Source organism: Drosophila mojavensis, unplaced genomic scaffold (assembly GCF_018153725.1).
Source record: "Drosophila mojavensis isolate 15081-1352.22 unplaced genomic scaffold, ASM1815372v1 contig_19, whole genome shotgun sequence".
Taxonomy (NCBI): domain Eukaryota; kingdom Metazoa; phylum Arthropoda; class Insecta; order Diptera; family Drosophilidae; genus Drosophila; species Drosophila mojavensis.
Genome location: NW_025318726.1, coordinates 2,891,108 through 2,914,316, shown reverse-complemented (window position 1 = coordinate 2,914,316; position 23,209 = coordinate 2,891,108). Strand labels below are relative to the sequence as shown.

At 37.1% G+C, this 23,209-nt stretch overlaps 5 protein-coding genes across 7 annotated transcripts; 3 read left to right on the top strand and 2 right to left on the bottom strand.

Moving 5' to 3' along the window:
* Window positions 1–68: 68 nt before the first annotated feature.
* Window positions 69–3,139, bottom strand: LOC6572249 (major facilitator superfamily domain-containing protein 10). The gene is made up of 5 exons (XM_001998355.4): window positions 2,445–3,139; window positions 2,030–2,377; window positions 1,884–1,957; window positions 447–928; window positions 69–351 (listed from the first exon to the last, which is right to left on the bottom strand). Exons 1-5 carry the CDS (start codon window positions 2,877–2,879, stop codon window positions 260–262), a joined length of 1,431 nt encoding a protein of 476 aa, XP_001998391.1. The 5' UTR covers window positions 2,880–3,139; the 3' UTR covers window positions 69–259.
* Window positions 3,140–3,254: 115 nt separating this feature from the next.
* On the top strand, window positions 3,255–6,028 carry LOC6572250 (exocyst complex component 6). Its single transcript, XM_032727923.2, has 3 exons — window positions 3,255–3,496; window positions 3,562–4,661; window positions 4,719–6,028. Exons 1-3 carry the CDS (start codon window positions 3,421–3,423, stop codon window positions 5,823–5,825), a joined length of 2,283 nt encoding a protein of 760 aa, XP_032583814.1. The 5' UTR covers window positions 3,255–3,420; the 3' UTR covers window positions 5,826–6,028.
* A 707-nt stretch (window positions 6,029–6,735) lies between these two features.
* LOC6572251 (TBC1 domain family member 22B) lies at window positions 6,736–9,886 on the bottom strand. 3 transcript variants are annotated; one of them, XM_001998357.4, is made up of 6 exons: window positions 9,308–9,886; window positions 9,043–9,250; window positions 8,477–8,645; window positions 7,878–8,409; window positions 7,473–7,696; window positions 6,736–7,358 (listed from the first exon to the last, which is right to left on the bottom strand). In XM_001998357.4, exons 1-6 carry the CDS (start codon window positions 9,705–9,707, stop codon window positions 7,224–7,226), a joined length of 1,668 nt encoding a protein of 555 aa, XP_001998393.1. In that variant the 5' UTR covers window positions 9,708–9,886; the 3' UTR covers window positions 6,736–7,223. The 3 variants fall into 3 exon arrangements, with proteins under 3 accessions (XP_001998393.1, XP_043863611.1, XP_043863612.1); XM_044007676.1 differs by lacking the exons at window positions 9,043–9,250; window positions 9,308–9,886 and adding an exon at window positions 8,777–8,844; XM_044007677.1 differs by lacking the exons at window positions 9,043–9,250; window positions 9,308–9,886 and adding an exon at window positions 8,784–8,836.
* Window positions 9,887–10,155: 269 nt separating this feature from the next.
* LOC6572252 lies at window positions 10,156–13,715 on the top strand. Its single transcript, XM_001998358.4, has 6 exons — window positions 10,156–10,411; window positions 10,488–10,671; window positions 10,728–12,096; window positions 12,154–12,358; window positions 12,422–12,594; window positions 12,734–13,715. Exons 1-6 carry the CDS (start codon window positions 10,288–10,290, stop codon window positions 13,634–13,636), a joined length of 2,958 nt encoding a protein of 985 aa, XP_001998394.1. The 5' UTR covers window positions 10,156–10,287; the 3' UTR covers window positions 13,637–13,715.
* A 596-nt stretch (window positions 13,716–14,311) lies between these two features.
* LOC6572253 lies at window positions 14,312–17,393 on the top strand. The gene is made up of 2 exons (XM_001998359.4): window positions 14,312–15,179; window positions 15,625–17,393. The coding sequence occupies exon 2, from the start codon at window positions 16,313–16,315 to the stop codon at window positions 17,222–17,224; it is 912 nt and encodes a 303-aa protein (XP_001998395.1). The 5' UTR covers window positions 14,312–15,179; window positions 15,625–16,312; the 3' UTR covers window positions 17,225–17,393.
* The last annotated feature ends 5,816 nt before the right edge of the window (window positions 17,394–23,209 follow it).

The window sequence follows — 23,209 nt, the reverse complement described above, 5'->3', positions numbered from 1 at the left end:
GACGTCAGTGTAGACCACCCATGTACGTTAAAATTTTGATTTAAATCACCTTGTAAATTAAGCTTTCATTTTTAAAAAAGGTATAAAAATGCATTTATTAAAGTATATAAAACATACAGAAATGGAAAAAGAAGAATAGTAGGTTAAGTATTTAAGGCAAGTAATACTAATGGTTGCTATTTGTTCAATAAATATACATTAAATTTTATATATGTATATAATTTTGTTCTTATTCCACTTTTAAAGCAGATAGATAGTTTTAAATACGTGCACGCTGCAAAGCAAGTGCCGGATAGACAAGCAGCAGTCCACCAGCTATATACGTGATCTTAGAGCCCACGCACCAGAATGCTAAAAATAATTTAAAGATTTAATATAAATCAAATAGAATGCAGTAGATGATTAAAAATAATAATAAGAATTACGTATTAGAGTGTAGCACTTACCTATAGATCCGACAACTGGGCCCAGGGCACGAGCCAGCGCACCTAACGAACGGAATATCCCTAATACTGAACCCTTTTGATCATCGTTGCCATAGCGGGACACTAAGGTAGTCAAACAGGTAACTGCAAATGCAGTGGAGATTGCGAATAGTATCATGCCGGCATAGAGCATTCGACTATTTTCTGCTAGGCCGACTAACACGAAAGCAGGCACAATCAAGTACAGGCTGAATATGGCATAATTTTTTATCTTTGCTTCTGGTAGACGACGTACCACAGATCCCTGTAGCAGAGTCATAACGAGCCCTGTGGTTAAAAACATCTTGGCCTGATCCATCGATGTGTATCCGAACTTATGATACATCAGAAACGTAACAGTGAATTCCAATCCCGAATAGAGGAAGAGATAAAGAAAGTAAATGAGGCCAATACTGCGTAGTGCTTGTATATCTTTTTTAGGCACATTTTTGATGGCGGCAAACCTGCAAAACAAAAGAAAGTTATTTTATACAAATAACAGGCTATACTATTGGGCTGACATATGGGTTACAATGTAGTAAATTAATTATGGGAATTTGCCAAAGTAAGTTAAGCTAATTATTGGGTATCTAATATCCAAATCGTATAGAGCACTATGTACTCTTTATAGTGAGGTATGTCCTACCTCATTCTGCCTGTTACATATTATTGGAATTTAAAATAACAATCATAATATTTATATCTACTAATATAATATAAATCCATATATATAAATTTTACTATACATTTGTTAAGTACATAGATGAATAAGTTTTTTGATCACAAATATTAAAGTGTATTAGTTAAGAAATTTTTAAATATCTAAATAATATTGTGAAAGAACATAGTCTGGAAAAAGCGAAGAAATCTGTAGATGTGAATAAACAGTTTTAATATATATGGAATATATAATAGCACTTAATTTGAGAATATTTTTTTTTTTTTTTTTTTTTTTTTTTTTTTTTTTTCTACAAAACTTACATCTATGAATTTAGGACATATTTAGAGAAATACAAAATTTTGTTATTATATAAAAAAAAATGGTTATAAATTTAAATATACAATTATGTAGACAAATAATTATAATTTGTTATTAATATAGTCATCACAGAGTATATGTACATCGCAAGTCGAATAAATTATAGGTTATACATTGCAACTTTATGTTTAGTCATTCCACTTTATAATTGAGCGAAACAAGTAATCATGCTCATTGATAAGGCAAATCAAATAATGTCCAGCTAAAAACGTGGCCAAGTAGGGCAAAGATAGCGGAGCGGATAGCGGACCATCGCAACTAAATAACCTGTTGGACTAGCAACTGGGCAAAGCATATATAAAAAGACTTGCGATTCGTTTCATAGATGTGTTAATTAAGTATATAAATAGTCAAATGGTAATAATAGTAATAGTACTCACTTAAATATGGAGGAGACGTTGAGCAATTGCAGGCCATATGACAAAGCAGATGAGATTTCGGGAGCACGTTTCTCCTGCACAAAAAAGTAAAAATAAGAACTTAAACAACAAACATACATTATACATTTAAAGAGTCACTAAAGTACCTCAGGTAGTGTTTCCCGCAAACAAAAAGCAAGAAGCAGAACATCTCCTAAAGCCAAGCCCAGAGCCAAGAGGGAGGGCAAAACAAACCAAGCACCGCCGCTGGCGCTTTTATTCGAAAATATTGCAAACATAGCACCTATCATGGGACCCACAATAAACCCAAGGGAAAAAGCAACTCCGACGAGAGCCATGCCTTTACCACGCGTCCGTACGCTGGAGACATCTGTGATGACGCTCATAGAGAGGGAGATGTTGCCTTTGCTGATGCCGCCAACAACGCGCGCCAGCACAAAGAGGGCGAAATTGCGGGAGCAGGCCCAGATAAGATAGGAGAGAGCGATACCCGACTGAAATTGGTAATATTAAATTATAGTAGTACATTGACTGGAGGTTCTCCCATGGTAACAAACATACGGCACAAATGAGCAGAACGGGCTTCCGTCCATAGTAGTCCGAGAGGCTGCCGACAATGGGACTTGCCAGGAATTGTAAAAAGCTGAACATTGAGCCCAAGAATCCGCCAAACAGCACTGATAAATACCGTTCCGGAGCACCGAGTAGCTGCTGGAACCAACGCACACGCGTCGTCAACCAGGCATATAAGCCGGAACTATCATTTATGCGATAATACTCCAAGAGCGAAGGCAACAATGGCAAGATGATTGTAAACGCAAGCAAATCAAAGAGGAGTGACAGGAATATTATATATATCATGGGATCAGTTTTCTCCTTCGGCGCAGTAGGCTTTCCATTGTTGTTATCTTTGTTGTTGCCTTTGCTTTCAAACGGTTGTTCCGTTTCTGGTTCTGTTATTGTTGTTGTACTGTGGCGACTCCGAATGGTGGCCATGTTATTCTAGTATGGGTGCTAAATTGCGTGCGTGTACCTAAATTGATTGTATTATTGTTGAATATGATGACACGGCGTCGACCGCATAACTGTTTATGCGCCCAACCAGTAACTTGGCAAAAACAAAAAGCAGTACGCCAAGTAACCCGCTAAGAAGCAACAGAAGTGAAAGTTGAATTCGAGTGGTTGAGTTTTAGCAACGTTCAGACGGTATGATGAACATTTGAATTGAGCAATTTCGTGTTGTGCTTGCTAGCTGAAAATACTATTTTAAATTATCTAAATGAATAATTATAAATTTGAACTTTTTAAGGCAACTTGTTGTATATCTCATCACAGTGCACTAGACAATTGTCGATAACATTAAATGAGATCAACAGGTTGTTTCAGAGCTGTATCGTCTACGCGCCCCGCGGGATTAGTGCTGCAAAACGTTCGTAAACAGCTGTGCCAAACGCGTTAATCAGCACGCAACAATCAACTGAAATAAATAGGAAATTTCACAGAAGTGCAATATATTGGTTGGGAAAGAAGTAAAATAATGGCTAAAGTGACGGTACAAGACATAGAGGCCGTTGATGATTATTGGGGGCCCACATTTCGATCAATACTCGAAGGTAAGTCTGCATTTGTCTAGTCACAGCGCAGCATGATGATTAACGCCCACTTTACCTCGGCGCAGGTAACAATACTAAGGCAATCAGTGAGCAGTTGGAGCAACGCATACGCAGCCATGATAAGGAGATCGAGCGTATATGCAACTTGTATTATCAGGGTTTTATTGACTCCATACAAGAGTTGCTCCAGGTTCGTACGCAGGCCAAACAGCTACATGATGAAGTCCACTCACTGGATACATCGCTACGCACCATAAGCGCGTCACTTATACAGCAGGGAAACGAGCTTGTGCGAGCTCGTCAAATCGAATCAAATGTGGCCAGTGCCATTGAGGCGCTTAAGTCCTGCCTGCCCGCTTTAGAATGCTACATGAAATTTACACAACAGGCCAAGAACAAGCAATATTATCAGGCACTGCGCACGCTAGAGACCCTGGAAACGGAGCACCTATCGCGCCTAAAGCGACACAACTATCGTTTTGCCACACAAATGCAAACACAGATACCCATCATTAAGGAAAATATTCGCCGCTCATCGGCAGCAGATTTTCGTGAATTTTTGGAGAACATACGCAAGTTTTCGCCGCGTATTGGGGAGCTGGCCATCACCCACACGAAGCAACTTCAAAAGCGTGATATTAATGCCATTATTCAGGAACACAAACAACAAAGTAATAGTGGTGGTAGTGGCGATGATGATGGTGGCAATGTAAGCGCACAAAACTTAATCGATTTCTCACCCATTTATCGCTGCCTGCACATCTATATGGTGCTTGGGCAGCGTGAGTACTTCGAGAAGGACTATCGCCAGCAAAGGCGCGATCAATCGAAGTTGGTTTTGCAGCCTCCACCAAATATGCATGATAATCTCGAAGCCTACAAAACATACATATGCGCAATTGTGGGCTTCTTTGTGGTCGAGGATCATGTGAAGAATACAGCAGGTGATGTGGTCACGAGTAGTTATCTGGAAGAGCTGTGGTCAACATCGCTGACCAAGTTCGTCAATGAGATCAGCATGAGCTCCTCCTCATGTACAGACCCAAATATATTACTACGAATCAAAAATCTTATTATGCTGTCTATAAACACCTTCAAGTGCTATGGCTACACGGTACAAATTTTATGGGAGCTGCTGCATGATATGCGCGATCATTACAATGAGGTAAACCGATAAAATTAGATATTAAATAACCAAAATCATGCCTATCCCTTTTTTCAGGTGTTGCTGCAACGATGGGTTCACGTTTTCCGTGAAATTTTGGACAAGGAGCAATTTGTGCCCATGGTTGTCGAGAACATAGAAGAGTATGAATGCATTATTGAGCGATTTCCATTTCATTCCGAGCAGTTGGAGAATGCTCCTTTCCCAAAACAGTTTCCATTTTCGCGCATGGTGCCTGAGGTTTACCATCAAGCGAAGGAGTTTATGTATGCTTGCATGAAATTCGCCGAGGAGCTGACACTGTCACCCAACGAAGTGGCCGCCATGGTGAGAAAGGCAGCCAATTTGCTGCTAACCCGCAGCTTCAGCGGCTGTCTTTCAGTGGTCTTTCGCCAGCCAAGCATTACACTGATTCAACTTATACAAATTATAATAGATACGCAGTATTTGGACAAGGCTGGCCCTTTTCTTGATGAATTCGTCTGCCATATGACGAACACGGAGCGCAGCATTTCGCAAACGCCTTCGGCCATGTTTCACGTGGCCCGGCAGGATGCCGAGAAGCAGGTGGCAGTTCGTATATGCTTCAAAATCGACGAGTTCTTCGAATTGAGCGCCTATGACTGGCTGCTGGTAGAGCCACCCGGTATAGCCTCCGCGTTCATCACGGACATGATCTCGTATTTAAGGAGCACCTTTGACAACTTCTCATACAAGCTGCCCCATATCGCCCAGGCTGCCTGTCGTCGCACCTGCGAGCACATAGCCGATAAGATCTATTCGATTTTATTTGATGAAGAGGTCAAACAAATATCTACGGGCGCACTTACACAAATCAATTTGGATTTGATGCAATGTGAATTTTTTGCCGCCTCGGAGCCAGTGCCAGGTCTTCGTGAAGGAGAATTGAGCAAATATTTCCAACGCAATCGTCAGCTCCTCGACTTGCTTATATTGGAAGAATGGAGCACGTATTTCCATGACTATGGCAAGCAGGAGAATCGATACCACTTAGTCCAACCCCAGTCGATAATCACGATACTGGAGAAAATACGAGAAGCGGACAAAAAGCCAATTTTCTCGCTGGTGCGTAAAAATGATAAGAAAAAGCTACTTGAGACGGTTCTAAAACAGCTGAGGCATATAGCGGAGCGACAGACTTAAATTGCATTCAAACAACACTGTTCAACACAATGCAACTTTTTTCAGGCTACGATCTGATCGTTGCTTTACTTTACCCTAAGTCGTCTTTATGTTATTATATTATATATTATTTGTCTTAAATACATAAGGTAATAGATGATCGTATTAAGGATTGTAATTAAAAGAAACAAATTATTTATAATATAGAGCACCAAGATTGAAAAGTTTTAATTTTTTTAACACAAAGTCAAATAAAACGGTTTGATTATTAATTCAGCTATATCTCGCGTATAACGAGATAGGAATATTCTTAGACATTAGTTTGACCAGCACACATTTCATATTGCATGAATTCGTTCGAAAGATATATTCCTTTTGAATAGTGCATAATTTGACAGTCGTAACAGATTAAGAAGCATGGAGCATATTAATGAGTCAGATATTTCAGCACCTCTAATTTAAAGCAGTAAATTCTGAATAAGCAGTTATTTGCTAGAAATTGACAAAAAATTAGAGAAAGTAATACCCGAGAAGAATTCATGTTTTGCCAAAACAATGTAATCTCTCACACAAGAGAGTTTTTTAACTCATCCATTCATTTAGCACCATTCCATTTTCTTTCTGACAAAGTTTAAAGTTGATTTCGGGTTAACAACTCGTATTTTTAAGTTATCTGAATCAAATGAATGAAGAAGTCTGTTTACCTCTAAACAAAATATTTTGTAATACAAGAAATGCATTTTAATTTTTACTATGTATTCATTATTAGTCGCATACTACAATATAAGTGGCAAATGTATATATCAGATTGTTATTTAAAAATCAACTGACAGCCCCCAAAAAAATATTTGATAATAAGATTTAATGGGGTTTCCATATATTTTTTTATATATTAGTATTGGCAATTTGAAATATGAATACACAAAGTATATTCGATGTATAAATTTGATTAACTATATTTTATTTTTATTCATATGAGCTTTAAACACAGTTATTAATCATTTTTGCATTTGGGATTTGCGAGTCATTTCAGTTTATACAGAATATTCATTAATATTAGTTTCCTTTTGCTTTCTGGAAGTGTTTCTAGCTTGAATATGATTTCTATTTAAATGTTAAAAATGGGAAATTGGAAATCGGAATTTTATATTTATATACAGAAAATGCGCATTATAAACTTTCAGCTTTAACTCAGCTTAAACAGAGAAGAAAACGAAACACGCAAACATGAAACAAAAAACGAAACCAAGAGCTAATAACAAATTGTATATATAATTTATAATGTATACGTAAGTTTACGTCTGTCTATGTGTGTGACTGTCTGTCTGTGTGTATGTGAATATATACCAGCAAAAGTTTGTAAACTAATTTCTATTTTACGTATCGAATATGCATCATTCCGGATCCGGATTGCTTTTGTCAACTTTTCGTCTCCAGATGCTTGGGCGCATCAGCATATGTGAACTTCAAGCGAAACGCCTCAGCGAGCAGCACATTTATTTGTCGATCGGACCAATTATGCGTTGGCAGATTTTGTAGCAGCAACATAAGACCCTGCACAATATAAAAAATAGTTTAATAAGCTCATAGAATCAAATGAGCTATTTCTAGCTATAACAGCTATTTCGTAAAGCCGATCATTCTCATTAAAGAGATTAAGAGTGTTACCTGAAAGTCATTCTGTTGCATTAGCTGCTCCTTCCAGTGCAGCAAAAACGCCGCACACACATACAGATGGAAGAGCGCAAACCCATCCGATTCGGCCAGATATGTGTCCCACAATCGGATTGTGCAGTGGAGGGGTAGCTCGCGTGTCAGTAAATTGTTCATCCAACGAAATGAGAATTGTAGATAGTCAACGCCATGTGTCTGTAGATGACGATGCAAATTGACTGTAAAACACAAAAGGCATAAAATAATCAATAATATATTACAATCCATTATTTAATATAAAGTTCTAGATTTCAATACAATGCACCAACGCAAAGATATTTATATATGTATATATGCATATACATTATATATACTCTATATATATAAATGGAGTACCGCTGTTGTGTTAATAGAACTTACCATCGATACGTTGTATTAAATCCTTCAGCTGATTAACCTTCTCCTGTATGCCCAGCTGGGCGAATATGTAATTATCCTGTATGCAGTCAAGAAATTTGGATAGGCACCAAAAGGAATCGGCTTCGATAATGTTGCGCGTCTCCTCTGGCAGTTGTGACATATCGTATTTCTCAAGATCTGTATCCGGCGAGAGTGCCTCCTGAAGAAAGACTATGAAAAAGGGCGTGACCAGATCGTTGATGCCTTGCACATAGCCGGAGGCGGGGTGACGAATGGCCCATATGAAGAGTACACGCTCGAACATTTCCTGCACGAGCTGTTGCTGGAAGAGCGGTATTTGTGGATTCATGCGCGGCACATCGATATGTATCTGACGGTACGTGTCCTGTTGCGTTTCATCCTGGCTGTCCACCTTGAAATAGTTGTGTCGCAGATCCTGATATCCTTGCCGTTTACTCTGCAGCACGGCGTTTCGCCTCTCGCTTGATGGAGGCAAATACTTTGATAGCAAACGCCAGCTAACAGCGCGCATCTGCCGGAAGAAATATTATTAATTAGAGTTCATTGTTTTTCTTTCACAGTCCGCTTTAAGACTTTACTTTTCGCGGCACGCCCGACCAGCTTAGTTTTTTGAGTGCTACCAGATCCAACTGTGGCGAGTCCAGCAGCAACTGAAACTTTTCTATCTTTGTCTCGAATTCCCCATCTTGCGAATTGGTGCTGATTTTCTGCAGCTGTGGCCGACCGGGATAGTTACGCAATCGAGATCTGTAAAGAGTTTAAGCCGTCAAATCAATCTGAGCAAAAATGTCAGCTTGTCTCTGAATTTAAATTTAAATTTAAATTTAAATGAATCGCTATTGTATTAGCTGTTAATACAGGTTTTGGGATTTATGTACAAATTACGCGGCAAATTGGAGATTAGGTAAGGACGATGAGGACATTCGAACATAAAACGAGCTTTGCCAAACTCATCTACCACTGTGTTAAAATCAATTTAATAGTTTCTTAGCTTGCAAAAAATGCAAAGTCAGGCATGCATTTATACAAATTAATAAAACATTTTTATCAACTTCTTTCAGTTTGCAGTTATGATTTAAATATACATTGTTTACACAACTGTGACAGGCTGTTGATTGTAGAATGTTGACTTTTCGATGCCCACCTGTTTTCGTTGCTGTCATGCGATGACCTGCGGTCCTGCTTAATGTCTTCCGCATAACTAGCAGCGCCTGGAATGAGATCCGCATTGCTAGCCTGCACATCAAGCATTTCACTGCTAGTTGAGACGTGATTTTGATTGCTGCGCGAATGCGTTTCTATGACGTTAAGGGCTACAGTTTGTGAAACCTGTCGCGATATGCGCGTGGCATCTGAGAAAGTAAATGTTCAGCAATGAATAAATCAGCTTTTATGTGTTTGCTGCATACCTCCAACTGCTGCGGCGGCGGCAGCTTCGTTGCTGCTTATTATGCAAAATTCATCGTCACCGGTGTCCCAGGCATCGCTCACCGATTGCTGATAGTCCCGAAAGGTTGACACCATTCCGCCAGCGGCGGCACGATCTCCACGCTGCACCGCTGTCCCACCTCCACCGCCCGATTTGCCGATGTTTGTGTTTGTGTTGTCGAGAAAATCGCGTTTCGGACTGGGCCGCCCGGGCACTGCACGGCCGCTGTTCTTCCAGAACGATGCCGAGTTGGTTAAAATGTTTGTGACTGACTTAGCGCCAATTGCAGCGCTGTGTGTCGCCGCAATTAATTCGTTCGAATTTGCTGTTGTCGTCGCAATTTTTGGTTTTTCTTCTATTTGCCCTACATTATTGTCCATAATAAATATCGAAGTCCGATGTCAGTGTCAGCGTCATTGCATTTGTAGCGGTGTGACCTGCCACGCAAATGCAATAAAATACCGTGCCTACGGCAAACTGTCTGTTATTTGTGTTATTTTTAGTGAATGGGTAGCACTGGGCATCAATGTAAATGAAGAATAATTTTTTTGCCATTTAAATAAAAGAAATAATTTCTAAAACATATGATTTATTATTGACAAATTTCAATTACAACAATCTTTTATATGTTTATGGTTTTTCATATTCTTTAATAATTGAATTCAAAAATTACTGCAATGACTTGCACTATTATTATTAATTATTCACATTTTTTAATAATTTAAATTTGGAATACAGAATTAATTAAATTAAATGGCATTCTTCTTGGTAAATTGAAATTACCATATGTCACCGGAATAAAGAAGTATAAAAGTTTTACACTTCTTGTTATTCGGTCACACTGCAATTGAAGCAAGTATTATTTGGTGTGATAAGGAGACGAATTTCATTACTCTTTATAAAATTGCGTACCAAAATATGCTTCTACGAAACTAACAGAGAAAAAAGTTCGGCCTAAAAATGCAAAAACAAGAGGAGATCACTACGCGCCTCAAGAAGATCTTCGATTTATTTCTGCGCGACAACTTTTTGACAACCGACAGTGTTTACTTTGAAAAGCTCATAACGCAACTGCAAGCAAAGGGTAAATTTGTTTGTGTGCGTGTGTGCAACAGGCGGGCGGCATTTCTAACATTGTTTTTGTGTTTGTTTTCCGATAGAGAATGCTTTTGTGCTGCAGGTGCCTTTCGTCACGGATTGGGTGGACAAGTGTCTGACTCTAATTAGCGCCGATTTCCATCGAGTGCATCCCAAAGTGATATCGTTTATGCTAAATCTTATCAGTTTCATGACATCCAACGAGTGGATGGTCCTGCGGTTGCGAGAGCTAGACATAATGCATAGGTAATGGCGCATTATCAGCTACAACTTTGTTGACATCATTGTACGAACTTTTGCAGGGTTGTGTTCTTTATGCAGGCGCAGGAGCGCAACTTTAACCCTTCGATCAAGCTGAGTGGCATCCGCGTGATGAAGGCCGTCACAAAATACAGCATGGGTCTGGCATTTCTGCGCATGCAACGCTCCTGGATGCTGCTCATCAACTATAGCAACAACGAGCACACGTTGTATGTGGTGCGAGAGGCTCGAGAACTGCTTTACGAGATGATATACAAGTTTTGCGACAAAATGCACGACGAGGCTGTTACCCTAGAGATTTTAGCAGAGATCATGAAGCCCATACAGGAAAATGTCTACATAACAGAGAATACCAGTGGATGTACCAGCGGCGAGGAGGAGCGCATTCATGTTATTGTGGATGATAACGAACTGCTGCACAAAATCTCCTCAACGGTGGATCTTCTATGCTACATACTTCAACAGACGCTGCTCAGTGAGGAACGCACGAAGCTTGTTTCGCTGCTTCGAGAGCACCACAACATAGAGATAAACATCTGGAAGCTCGTTGAGATGACGCATAATACTTATTTCATGGAAAAGATGCTCAGCGCGCTTTGCAGCTATCATTTTGCCACGCTACTTCACGAGAAAATATTGAATCCCGATTGTGAGGCGCCACCAGAGGAGTTTACCGAGTTTGGACTCGCATTTTTTAATCTCATGAAATTCTGCATACAGCGTAATGATGGAATCAACTTTGTTAAAATGGCAGAACTGCATCACATACTGTGGAAGAAGCTTGGCAATCGGGTGCCTAAGGAAATCATTATACAAGACGAACGGGTTTCATTTGAGAATCAATTAATTTGCTTCCATATGATGCCGTTGCTCTTCTCAATGAAATTTGCCATGAAAATGGCAGATGAGTCGAAAAGCGAATTATTCGACACGTATATTATAAAACTTTTAGAAATGTCCTGCGAGCAAACGTTGCGATTGTGTTATGCATTAAGAGATACATTTATCACGCCTGAAGGTCGCACCAATTGTAACTTGTTCACACCTGAGCTGGCCTGGAAATGTGTGCACAGCATTCTCTCATTGGAACATATACTAGATCGCGAGCAGGCGGTCACCGTCTGTCAGGCCTTGCTGTATGCCTTGCGTGAGGTTGTGGCCCTCAATCATGCCAGCACTCACACAGCACCAGAGGATTGTCATGGTGCAAGTACATCGAATAGCTATTCCGACATTTATCCACGTGGCTCGGAAGTTATTATCAAGGATCCCAAAGTGTTACATTCCGTGATGGTTGGCCTCCGCACTCTCATCGAGCGATTCAAGATCACGTGGAAAGAGTCTGTAGAGACAATAGGCCTGGTTAACTGCTTAGCATTTGTGTTGGAGAACTGCAACATGGATCCAACAGTGAATAGACTGAATGAAACTTTAAGAAACTAGATACTAAGTCTTATTTACTTGCAGTGTACTGTACAGGCCCTGAAGCTTGTTCAATTGGCTGTGGAGCATTTCCTGTCCCCCAATATGGCATTGCTTGTCGATAATCTACAGGGCTCAGCATTGGTTTGCCTGGGTCCGATAATTATTAAGCGAATGCACGACACCGCGTGGGAAGTACGCGACTCTGCCCTCGAATTGACCACATCCATTGCCTGTATCTCTCGCATAAGTAATTGCTATTGACACTCTTGAGTAGCTCAAGTCTAACTAGTCCTCATATACACATTTACAGAGTTTCCCGCATTCCAACAATTTCTGATCGATGGCAAAATGCCAACAATCGTTTACGAAATGGCCAAGCATGACAGTGAGCCATACGTGCGTGCCTCTGCTTACAAATGTCTGTCGCAAATGGTGCCCATCAATTCGATATGGGAGAACGGACTTAGCCAATTGGATATGGTGGTAAGGATTGAATATTTATTATAGAATAAGTAGCAGCGTGAAATTTGTACGATAGTAAGTAATATATATATGCAAATACTCTCTTTTAATTATGAACCAAATTAAGTGGTGTATATAAAAAATTCAATTTTCTTTGCAGGATCATTTGCTCTACGTGCTTTATCGCGAGAATGAGGATATTGTGCGCTCCGAGGCCATTTTGACTCTTAGCAAGATCTATGATCATCGCAAGATTCCCAGCAAATATAAGAATACATTATTTTCAACGCTCAACTATTGCGTTGTTGGGGATCATCATTGGGAAGTCAAAGTGAATGCGCTTTGCTTTTGGCGTATGGAATTCAATCGTCAACTGAACAATCAGGGCATGATTGATGGCTCCTTTCCCACCGTCACGTTTTCCAAAGAGCACAAAAAGATAGTCACACTGACCAGACGTGAGGTTAGGCTGCGCGTAGCTAAAGTTTTAGCGGAGGTACAGCAGTACGGTTACTATGGCATTATACTTAAGTCCCTTCAAGAGGAATATTCCAAGGAGGTGCTGAGTCTAATAGTGACAGGCATCAAAGCAATGAACGATAAACTAGATGAATATGACTTTGAGATCATGTTAAAAGATATTGAAGCGCTAACTCCGCCCATAAACAGTCCCAATTCTGACCCTTCATCAACGGTCGAAGAGCCAATGTCAGTTGAGCAGGAAGTGGAGGAGGCTGTGCTAAATGTGAATGCTGAGCAGACAGACGATATTATCGAATCTATATTAAATGCACAAGACGTTCAACTATTGGAGAATGCATTTAGAAACCAAATGCATATCGATAACGAGGATACATCGAAACGTCATATTGATGAATTCTATTATAAGCAGTTTGCAGTTTCTGTGCGTGAATGGAAACAACAAATTAGTAAATTTGATTTGGATAAGCTCGTCAAACAACAGGAAGAGTGGTTTGATTGCAATGATAATTTGGTTTGCCTTTTGGATGACATACTGAATGCTATAAAACGTGACGATAATATGATATCTGATTGCTATTGATTCAGTCAAAGTTGTCTAATGCTTAGCTATTTAAGCAAAAAAATTGTTTTGCTTCAAAATAAAAACTATTTTTTCATAACTACGGAGATTTTGAATTGGGAGCGCTTTTTTAACAATACACATAGATTATTGGTACTCACCACAAAGAAATACAAGTATGTAGCTAGTTTGGCTGAATTGATTGCATTGCACAGTCCTTTCCGATATCAGAAACATAATTAAAAATTAAAAATAAGACATTTGGAGCCTACATATAATATCGAACAACCTTAGAACCGTGATATACTGATAGAAAAACCGCCAGCTATTCTTGAAAGAAATGTTCACTTTCTAATTCGTTATTTTATTTGGCATAAATTAACTTCCAATACCTTCAGTTTTTTTTTTTTTTTTTTGTATATCAAAGCAATCTTAAATTTAATAAATATATATACATATATCCATCAATGTTTTAAACGACGTTAATATTTAAATCAAATTAACATTTATATCGATCGATAACATAATTCCAAACTACGATAAGTATCAGATTGCAGCTGGGCTCATCTCTAAAAGCGATAATATTTCATGTATATTTCGAGCACATTACTCAGCTGGCAATGTTATTCTGTATGTATTCAGTTATTACGGTTCCATCTCCGTAATTTCAAAATGTTATAATGTGGTCACACTGTTTGACAGACACAGTTAGTCATGGTGGAAAATTCGAGGAGAGCGTACCTATGCGCAAGAATAAGCTAAGAAGAAAAAAGTTGAATATTGATTAAAATTTCTGCAAAAAAAAAATATATATGTAATTATATATTGTAAATGTCTTTAATTTAAGTGATATAAATCAAATATTTGTGTAACGTTTAATATTTTAATACGCGTCAAAGTACAACGAGTGAAGCTAATCGCACACAAAGAAAAAAAGCAAAAGCACCAATTAAATATATAAAAAGAATAAACGCAAAAGCAAAAACTTTTCTTGTGTGTGGCACAACTACAAATTTAAGATTGCAAGCGGTCGCCGTGTACTTTGCGAAAATAATAAAAAAAAAATTGTAATGAATACAACGTTAAACAGAACCGAATCAGAATCAGTTAATAGTGTGATTTTTTGAACCTTTGTCTGTAAGTGAGAGGAGAAAGCTTTAAGCGGAATCCCTTTAAGCAAACATCCCGTCGCCATTTTGAAAGTGATTTTATATACATACAAATAAAAATATATATACGTACACACATACACATAACCATCAGAGAAATTAAACAAAAACAAAAACTATTCACGATCCCCCTATAGAATAACTATCGCAAAAGCAAAAATAGTTGAACAGTGAAAACAAATTCCTAAAAATAAATTCACAAAAATTAATAATCCGTATAACAGAAGTGGAAAAGAAAAAACCCCCCGCAGCTGCAAAGCAATCAGTAACTGCGACACACATACAGTCGTCTTCTTCACTCTCACACCGCGTTACCAAAACCAGTGAGTGTGCGAGCAAGCTAGACTGAAGCAGCAGCAACAGCAATATTCGTGTGAAAAGGTTTACAACTCAAAGTAAGTCGCAAATGTATTAGTGTATTGTGTATAGAGTTTATCTTTACATATGTGGATTCATTAAAACACGTTTGACGTCGTTGCAAACATACATATTTTATTTCAAAAGGCAATCAGAAAAAATTAATGTACGTGATTCTATAGCTAAATACCTAAAAGTAGATTATTTGACATAAATAAGGTCGACACATTGTTCAAACTGTTTGAAAATGTACAACCCTTTTTTCAAGTGTCAAGCAATGGACGTAAATAGAACATACATCGTATATACATACATATATATTTATTCACATAAATACTTGTATACATGTTATGCGCATGCATGTATTTATACAATGTTTGTTTGTAATTTGCTTATGTATTTGCCTTCGCTTTCGTTACGTTTTTTGCTCAACAATTTTTTCCCGTTTGTTTTCTTTCTATTTTTACTTACACCAATGTACAGGACCCGGGACCCCGGCTTGGATGACAGCTACGACAAAGGCAAAAAAAAGAAGAGATAAAAGAAAAGTAAGAGAGTTTGGAAAATTAGCGCTAAGAAGGATAGCCTAACAAAAAGAGATAAATCAACAGACTGATAAACAATACATAAAGTTAAACTATATAAAGTATATTAACTAAAGCTGTATATATATAACGAGACACAAACCGAACCCAGTAGCTACAGAAGTAAATAAGAAGAAATTTGAACTACGTGAGCAACCGTAAACCCGTTAGCCGCTACTGTAGGATAGATTGAGAGTGGAGCAGGAGTTGAAGAGGGAGAGAGAACGGCAGTAGCATCGTCGAAACAAACCAGAGTGACGAAGAAAACAACGGATACGGAGGAAGCGAGGTAGCAGCAGGTCGCGTTTGTTATCGATAAATAAAAAGAAAACTATAAATAAAAATTGATTTTAAGTGCGTGTGATATTTAACGTTAAGCATTAATTTAGCCAATAACCAAAAAACAAAAAGGCAAAAAAGCAGAAATTTTAACAAGGAAAGAAGAGAAATAGATCGAACGAGAAAGGGAAAGAGGAGAGAGCGCACTTTGGGTTAAGCTCAGTTTGGATTGAAAAAGAAGAGGAAGAAGCAGCAACAGTGTTGGAGAAGCTTTTAACAGTGAAAGCAACGAAAAGCAAGAAATTACTATGACATACTCGCACAATAGTGTTAGAAACAACATTAAAATGACAACAGCATCAGCAACAAAGTCCATACGCTTGAAAAAGGGCGCCACAACCCCATCACCGCCCCCAACATCCACAACAACAATAGATACAGCAACACCCACGGTAAATGCACATTCCAACAGTATTGCCAGCAGTACAAACTTCAGCAATCAGCACTTCCAGCAGCAGCAAGTTTTAAGCACATCGCCCACCCACTGCGCCCCCATCACGCCCAACAATCGCATGCAGCAGCAGCAGCAACGCCTGCAAAGCCAATCCGCAGGCGCAAATCAGCGTAGTCGCCAGCAGCGACAATCGCCCCAGCAGATGGGCGGAGGCGGCTTCTTCTTCGCGAACAATAATCGACGCAATGGCGGCGGTCCCCGATCGCCACAGTCAGCAGCAGGAGCGGCAGGAGCTGGAGCAACCGGCAGCAACAACGGCTATGTACGCCAATCTCCGGCAACGATTTTGGGTGGCGGCTTCTCACCGGCTGCATTTGGTTCTGCGCGCAAGCAACGTCGCAGTCCAACAACAACACCAACGAGCAGCTTTGGCGTGGGCGGGAAAATATCGCCACAGCATCAACTGATACCCAACGCCTTGACGCATTTCGCTGGCAGCAAATGCTTTGATGCACCAGCACCAACGGCATTGCCCAAGCCGCCGCAGCACTGGACATCACTGTCCAAATCAGAGGAGAAATTGGTAGCCAGCAGCGCTGGCACCGCCTTGCAGAGTTTGTTGCGTGGCGGCGACAGATGCAGTGCGTCCAAATTGCAGCCAGGCCATGGTGGCGTCGGTGGATACGTGGTGAAGTCGTCCAAGCGCAATCTCTTGGATGATTTTGATACGCACAATCTGAAACTGTTGCTGAACATGCAGTCGTAACGCAGGAACCACATCTAGAATTACAACAATAAACTGAATATGAAAGACCCAACACACCAACACGAACCCGTCTGACTTGGAAATGAGAAAGGAAACGATAAAAAATAAAAATAAAAGGATCAAAAAATATAAAAATTGTAAAAACTACACTTTAAAAAAAAAAAAAAAAAAAAAAAATTAAAAAACTACAAATCATTTAAACTGAAAATTTGAACTTTTTTAACAAAAAACAAAAAATACAAAAAAAAAATAAATAAATAAATAAAAACGATGAGTAATGTTTGTGATCTCAAATGTATCATAAAACAGCAACAAATTGGGAAACTAAAAATAAAAAGAAAGATTCCAAATGGAAAGTAAACAAATGAAAAACAACAACGACAAAAGGTACACAACAAAAAGATGCAAAATTCCCCGTTGACAAAAACAACAAGAACAACACACTACCACAAAATTCAGCTCTAAACTTCAATATGTAAACTTTGAATAGCCAATCGACGATTTCAAAAATGAAAACCTTTACCTAAAAAGATGCAAAACAAAAACTAAAACATATTTAAATTTAATATATGGACGCTTGGCTAGTTGTAATTTTGGAGAGAAGAGAATGGCTCTATATGTATGTATAACGGATACAACAACAACAACAACACACACAACTGAACATTGTTTTTTAAACGTGATACGCAAATAGACTTGAAAAATGTAAATGTAATTAATAAGTAAAATTATAAATTATATAAAATATGTACGATTGTATTTATGAGTAATTAAACAAATGACGCTAGAAGCGCATACGCATAAGTACACAGCTTATGTTTACATATATATAGATTCCCCAAGCGGACAACATGTGCAACGTACCTTAAAGATGATGAAAGAGTAACTGTTGAGAGATGAGCACACACACATAGAAATTGAAAACTGAAAACAGAAAACAGCGAACAGGAAGAAGGAGTATGGATAAAATTTAAATTAAAAATCTTAAAAACAAATAAAAAGAAAACATTTGTAACGATAATAAGAAAAATGATAATAATACCACCCACCAAATCACAAAAGACTAATTCAACAAAAAAAAATAAATAAATAAAATAAATGAAAATGAAAAAAAGAAGAGAAAGAGAAAGTAAAGAAAGACGACAAACTCAACGCTGCAGCAACAGCAGGAGCAGCGCAAAATGCATTCAACTTGCCTAATATATATTTAAAAAAAAAACACACACACACACACTCATACCCACACACACAAAACGAAACTCAATGGCCTCTCTACCTTAAGATATCATATAATACAATCACCACAAATACCCACGCACTAGCGCCAGCCTCACTGGGTATATACATAGATAGGTGTGTGTACACTCATACACACTCAACCGCCAGCCTCACATACATGCATATATAGTAGTTATATATGTATATAGCATAAAAACTTCCATTAATTTTAGTTTTAAAAACGAAAACATTGTAAAATGATTTAAACACAAAAACCAATGGCTTTAAAATTCTAATTTAAACATTCTTGAATTGTATATAATGTAACTGTAAAAAAACATAAAACCAAAATATATCTTGAACGAAATTGCCTATGTTTATATAAAATTTATATTTTGATGAGCAATTTTTTAGCGCAGGCGCAAACATTTTATTTCAATTGCAAAAATAAATTGTTTTTGCGCCCCAGCTAAAGAAAATTACAAAATTAACAATTTCGAAAAATTGAAACTTTGTTGCAATTCTCCACACCCCCGAAAAATACGCTTTATGTCTGATTACGATATGCTTAGAGTTAGAGAGGAGGGTGATAATCAAACATTTAAAAAATAAACTACTTTCTGTGTAAACTATGCTCATATATTGAAAATAACTAAAAATAACGAGAGACAAAAGCAAGAAAAGAATGAAAGATGAATGATAATGAAATGAAGAAAGATATGAAAGAAATGAAACACTTGAACCCAGTACCTTATTTTCATTATTAGCATTTAATATTAATTGTTAATAATTAATATGTATGTAAATTATTTAAGCATAAAGTGCCCAATCTAACCTGTGTCTATGTATACCCCACCCTTCCCACACCCCGTTCCACAAATATCCCAAAGTTAATTGTATTTTGCGTAAAATATGTGAAGAACTTAAAAAACAACAACAAATAGAAATGTAAAAAAGCAGCGTGAGTTTTGTTGTTCCAAATATTTTCTTTTCCTTTTCTTTTTTTAATAATTTTTTTTTTTTTTTACATGAATTGGCTCTTTGTGTGATATGCCAAAAGAAAGGAAAGAAATCCCGCACAATTTGATTTTTTGTTCTACATTTGTAGATAGTTTATTAGTTAACTTTTCGCTACAGCTAAATTTTTGAAATGGAAACGAGATACGATGATGTTAGTTTTTAGTGTTGAAAAGAAAAGCCAAAAAAGTCATGCATTATTGATTAGGTTTACTTGAGAGCAAGTTGTCATATATATTGGTAGCTTTAAAGCTTGTATTCTTCAAGTTACTATACATACATACACACTCAGACATACACACATATAAGTTTAAGGCTTGTATTCTTCAAGTTACTATACTCACACACACACACACACATATATACAATCACACATATGCATGTACCCATACATATACACATTTACACTATACTACTAAGAGTATTTTATGAGGCAATTGTGTTCGAGCAGTGCTCAACACTAAGTCAATAAACTAAAAACTACACAGAAATACACACACACATACACTCATTTGCATGCATGCATATATACATACATACGTACAGTTTGAGGTAGCTGAGAAGAACTCAAGAACTTGTCGCGCAGAATTTTGCATTTTTTTAAGAGTGTAAGCTATTAAAAAATAGAAGATGAATAAATAAATAAAAAATAAAAACATTTGTTACTGGACGTCAATTTAAACAAAGCGTACATTTGATAAATATGAAAAACAAAAACAAACCTATAATAGAAAACACAAATACTATAATGAAAAACTGTACCCGAACCAAAATGGAGCACATCTAGCATGTGCTTTTTTTACTTACCTTCGAGTCGTATGAGCGCCAAACTTTGATAACTTTTTAAATACAAAAAAAAAACACCAATCAGTACAAATTAATTTCCATTTTAAAGTTTTGGAGCCTTTAAGAGCCAGGCTCCCACTACAAAGTGTGTCGCATCACGATTCGAAGCTAAATAAAAAATAAATGAAATGAAAGAAAAGAAAAAAAAGTTTTAAAAAATTGTTAATTTTTTATTTTATTTTTTATTTAATGACGTTTTGAAATGTAAAATCAGCAATAAAAATATTTGTATTGGAGTTCGAATATTAATTTTACCATTTTAAGCAGAGATTTGTCGGTCTTACCTATATATATATATTAATTTCTTCATTGATCTAATTTACAATTTAATTTGCAATTTTTTGTGATACTTTGCTATATAATTTTAAATCCTATTTATATATATGTATATATATAATTATATATGTATATATAAATAAATTAAAAAATTATAAAAATAAACCTCACCCACACACAATTACCATAAATGGACCACTGTACCAACTGAAGAAAAGCTTTGTAAAATTAAAAGAACATTTGTAAAAGCAATACTTGGAATTGTGTTAAAAATCAAGTCAAAAAAAAAAAAAAAAAAAAAAAACAAAATGAAAGAAAGAAGAGATGAACCCAACCAACAACAAAAAAAAACCAATAGAAAAAACTAAAAAAAAAAAAAATAAACAATTGTACACTGCTTTCGTAAAGAAATTTATTGAAGCTTTGTATAATTAAAAAAAAAAAAAACTGAACTTTTGTGTTTTTATTTGATTTATTTACATACATATATGTATGTGGTTATAACCCACGCTCTCCTTAATGTTTTCCCCACACAACAGGTTATAGCGGAACGTTTCACACAGAAAGACGACGCATGGCTTCCACGTGTGTTTTGCCCACACATTCTCGCTTGTTCCAGACTCTTGTGGAACAGTATTTCTTATTTTCAATATGTCCATGTACATACATACATATTAACTGCATGTGTATGTTTGTATGTGTGTGAATATGTTGTATACTGCACTGCAGAAGATCCGATCCACATGTAGAAAAAGGAGCGTAGTCGAACAACGCGAATAGAGAGAGAGAGAGAGAGACGACGACAGCGACAGCGACAGAACTTTGTCATTTGGGTTGTATGAAAATTAAAATACCCTTGCAGAGATAATCACGCCTTGCGTTTTTAGTACTTATTGTGGATATATGTACAATCATTTCAATATTAGAGATCTTTAGCGAGCACAAACTTTTAAAAATAAATTAAAAACAATGTTTTCTAGTAGACCACCTTAAACAGCATGATACACAATTTTGTTATCTATAATTATAAATGTGTAAATTTAAATGCGTCATTTCATGCGTACTTAAAACTACTAATCATCCGCACACACAGATCAACAATCCTTAAGCCATACCCGCAATCCTAAAATCAACAACCAAACCCCCCCCAAAACCACGATACAAAGAGATTAGAAAAATTTTCAATTGCCCTCTAGACGACAACGTTGCGGATGTGATGTGACACGATGGAGGTTATGCAAACATCATTGAATTTTGACTCAAAGGTAGGTGGGTAATACCCCTTAAAACTCAGTGTCAAATGGAAACAGAAATACAAGAAAGATACACAAAACTGGTATACTACGCTCCACTTATTAGCATACATTCAGACATATTTACATATGTGCATATGTATGTACCTTTATATGTTGAGCATGACTCATTTCACACGGTTTCTTCAAACTAGTATTATCTGACTTGCTTATAAAACTATACTTATGTATATGCACACATATATATGCATGTATATATATACATATATTTTTGAATTCGCGTAGGTGCTAGTTAACAGTATTAGTAGTGGTTACTCGACGTCTCTTAACAAAGGCATCAAAAGAAGAAGAAAAAAAAACAAACAAATAAGCTGTAAACGTGCCTAGCAGCAGCTTCGCCTCGACGTCACTCTTTAAAAATTAAGCTCAGTTTACTGTAAAAAAGAAGAAGAATCGATCGCTTCAAAGTTGCTTATTAAACGCTGTCGCAAAATAAAAACTGGATTTACAGCAATAAATATATGTACATACATACATGCATACGCACGTGTATGGGCAGGCAGCATGTCGGCATACACACACATACATACATGTGTATATACATACATATGTATGTGTTTCCCATTAACTTAAACATGCGAAATCACTCCATATAAAAAAAAAATTGCTGAGTAAAACAATTTCATGCCCTGTGGAAATACATACATACATATATACATATTTATATGTGTATGTATGAGAAAACACGATTTCTATATTTAAAAATGTACATACATTTTAAATTTACATTTGTACATACAAACAACATATGAATGTTGAAATACATACATACATATACGCGTAGCTAGCCAGGATTTTTTTCTGCTAAATACATACATACATATGAATGTAACTAAAAAAATTATTCGCTCTAGAAAGCTGTTAGGAGAGCTTTCACTGTGTTCGCATCTCTGAATATATGTACATACATACATACGTACGTATGTGCATGCATACTACACTATTTTTTATGCATACGTACATATGTATGTACATATGTACATATGTCTACATATGCGAGCACGCACATGCGTTTCATTATGCATAAGTAAACACACATGCATACATATAGTACACATAAACATTCATCCATACATACATACATAGGCCAAGCTCATCATATGTATGTATGTATACCATTTTAAAGAAAACGCGTAAACAACATTTATGTTTTGTTATTTTTTCTGTTATGGCTTCTACTTGCGATAATTGCAATCAGACAACAACCGTGCAGCAAATTCAGTTGAACGAATAGCCGCGACACACTCATATACACATATACGGGCATGAATGTGTACACACAAACGTATGAGTGTATATGTATTGAGACATAGCG

Excerpts from the sequence above, each read along its gene's own strand:
- LOC6572251 (XM_001998357.4), bottom strand. The coding sequence starts at position 9,707 with ATGGACAATAATGTAGGGCAAATAGAAGAAAAACCAAAAATTGCGACG. Across the intron at positions 9,251-9,307 it reads CGCCGCCGCAGCAGTTGGAG|ATGCCACGCGCATATCGCGA; the intron begins GTATGCAGCAAA and ends TTACTTTCTCAG. Across the intron at positions 7,359-7,472 it reads TGCAACAGAATGACTTTCAG|GGTCTTATGTTGCTGCTACA; the intron begins GTAACACTCTTA and ends TATATTGTGCAG.
- LOC6572253 (XM_001998359.4), top strand. The coding sequence starts at position 16,313 with ATGACATACTCGCACAATAGTGTTAGAAACAACATTAAAATGACAACA.
- LOC6572252 (XM_001998358.4), top strand. The coding sequence starts at position 10,288 with ATGCAAAAACAAGAGGAGATCACTACGCGCCTCAAGAAGATCTTCGAT. Across the intron at positions 12,359-12,421 it reads TGCCTGTATCTCTCGCATAA|AGTTTCCCGCATTCCAACAA; the intron begins GTAATTGCTATT and ends ACACATTTACAG. Across the intron at positions 12,595-12,733 it reads TTAGCCAATTGGATATGGTG|GATCATTTGCTCTACGTGCT; the intron begins GTAAGGATTGAA and ends TTTTCTTTGCAG.
- LOC6572249 (XM_001998355.4), bottom strand. The coding sequence starts at position 2,879 with ATGGCCACCATTCGGAGTCGCCACAGTACAACAACAATAACAGAACCA. Across the intron at positions 2,378-2,444 it reads CCGTTCTGCTCATTTGTGCC|TCGGGTATCGCTCTCTCCTA; the intron begins GTATGTTTGTTA and ends TACCAATTTCAG. Across the intron at positions 929-1,883 it reads AACGTCTCCTCCATATTTAA|GTTTGCCGCCATCAAAAATG; the intron begins GTGAGTACTATT and ends TTTGTTTTGCAG.
- LOC6572250 (XM_032727923.2), top strand. The coding sequence starts at position 3,421 with ATGGCTAAAGTGACGGTACAAGACATAGAGGCCGTTGATGATTATTGG. Across the intron at positions 3,497-3,561 it reads ATTTCGATCAATACTCGAAG|GTAACAATACTAAGGCAATC; the intron begins GTAAGTCTGCAT and ends ACCTCGGCGCAG. Across the intron at positions 4,662-4,718 it reads TGCGCGATCATTACAATGAG|GTGTTGCTGCAACGATGGGT; the intron begins GTAAACCGATAA and ends CCCTTTTTTCAG.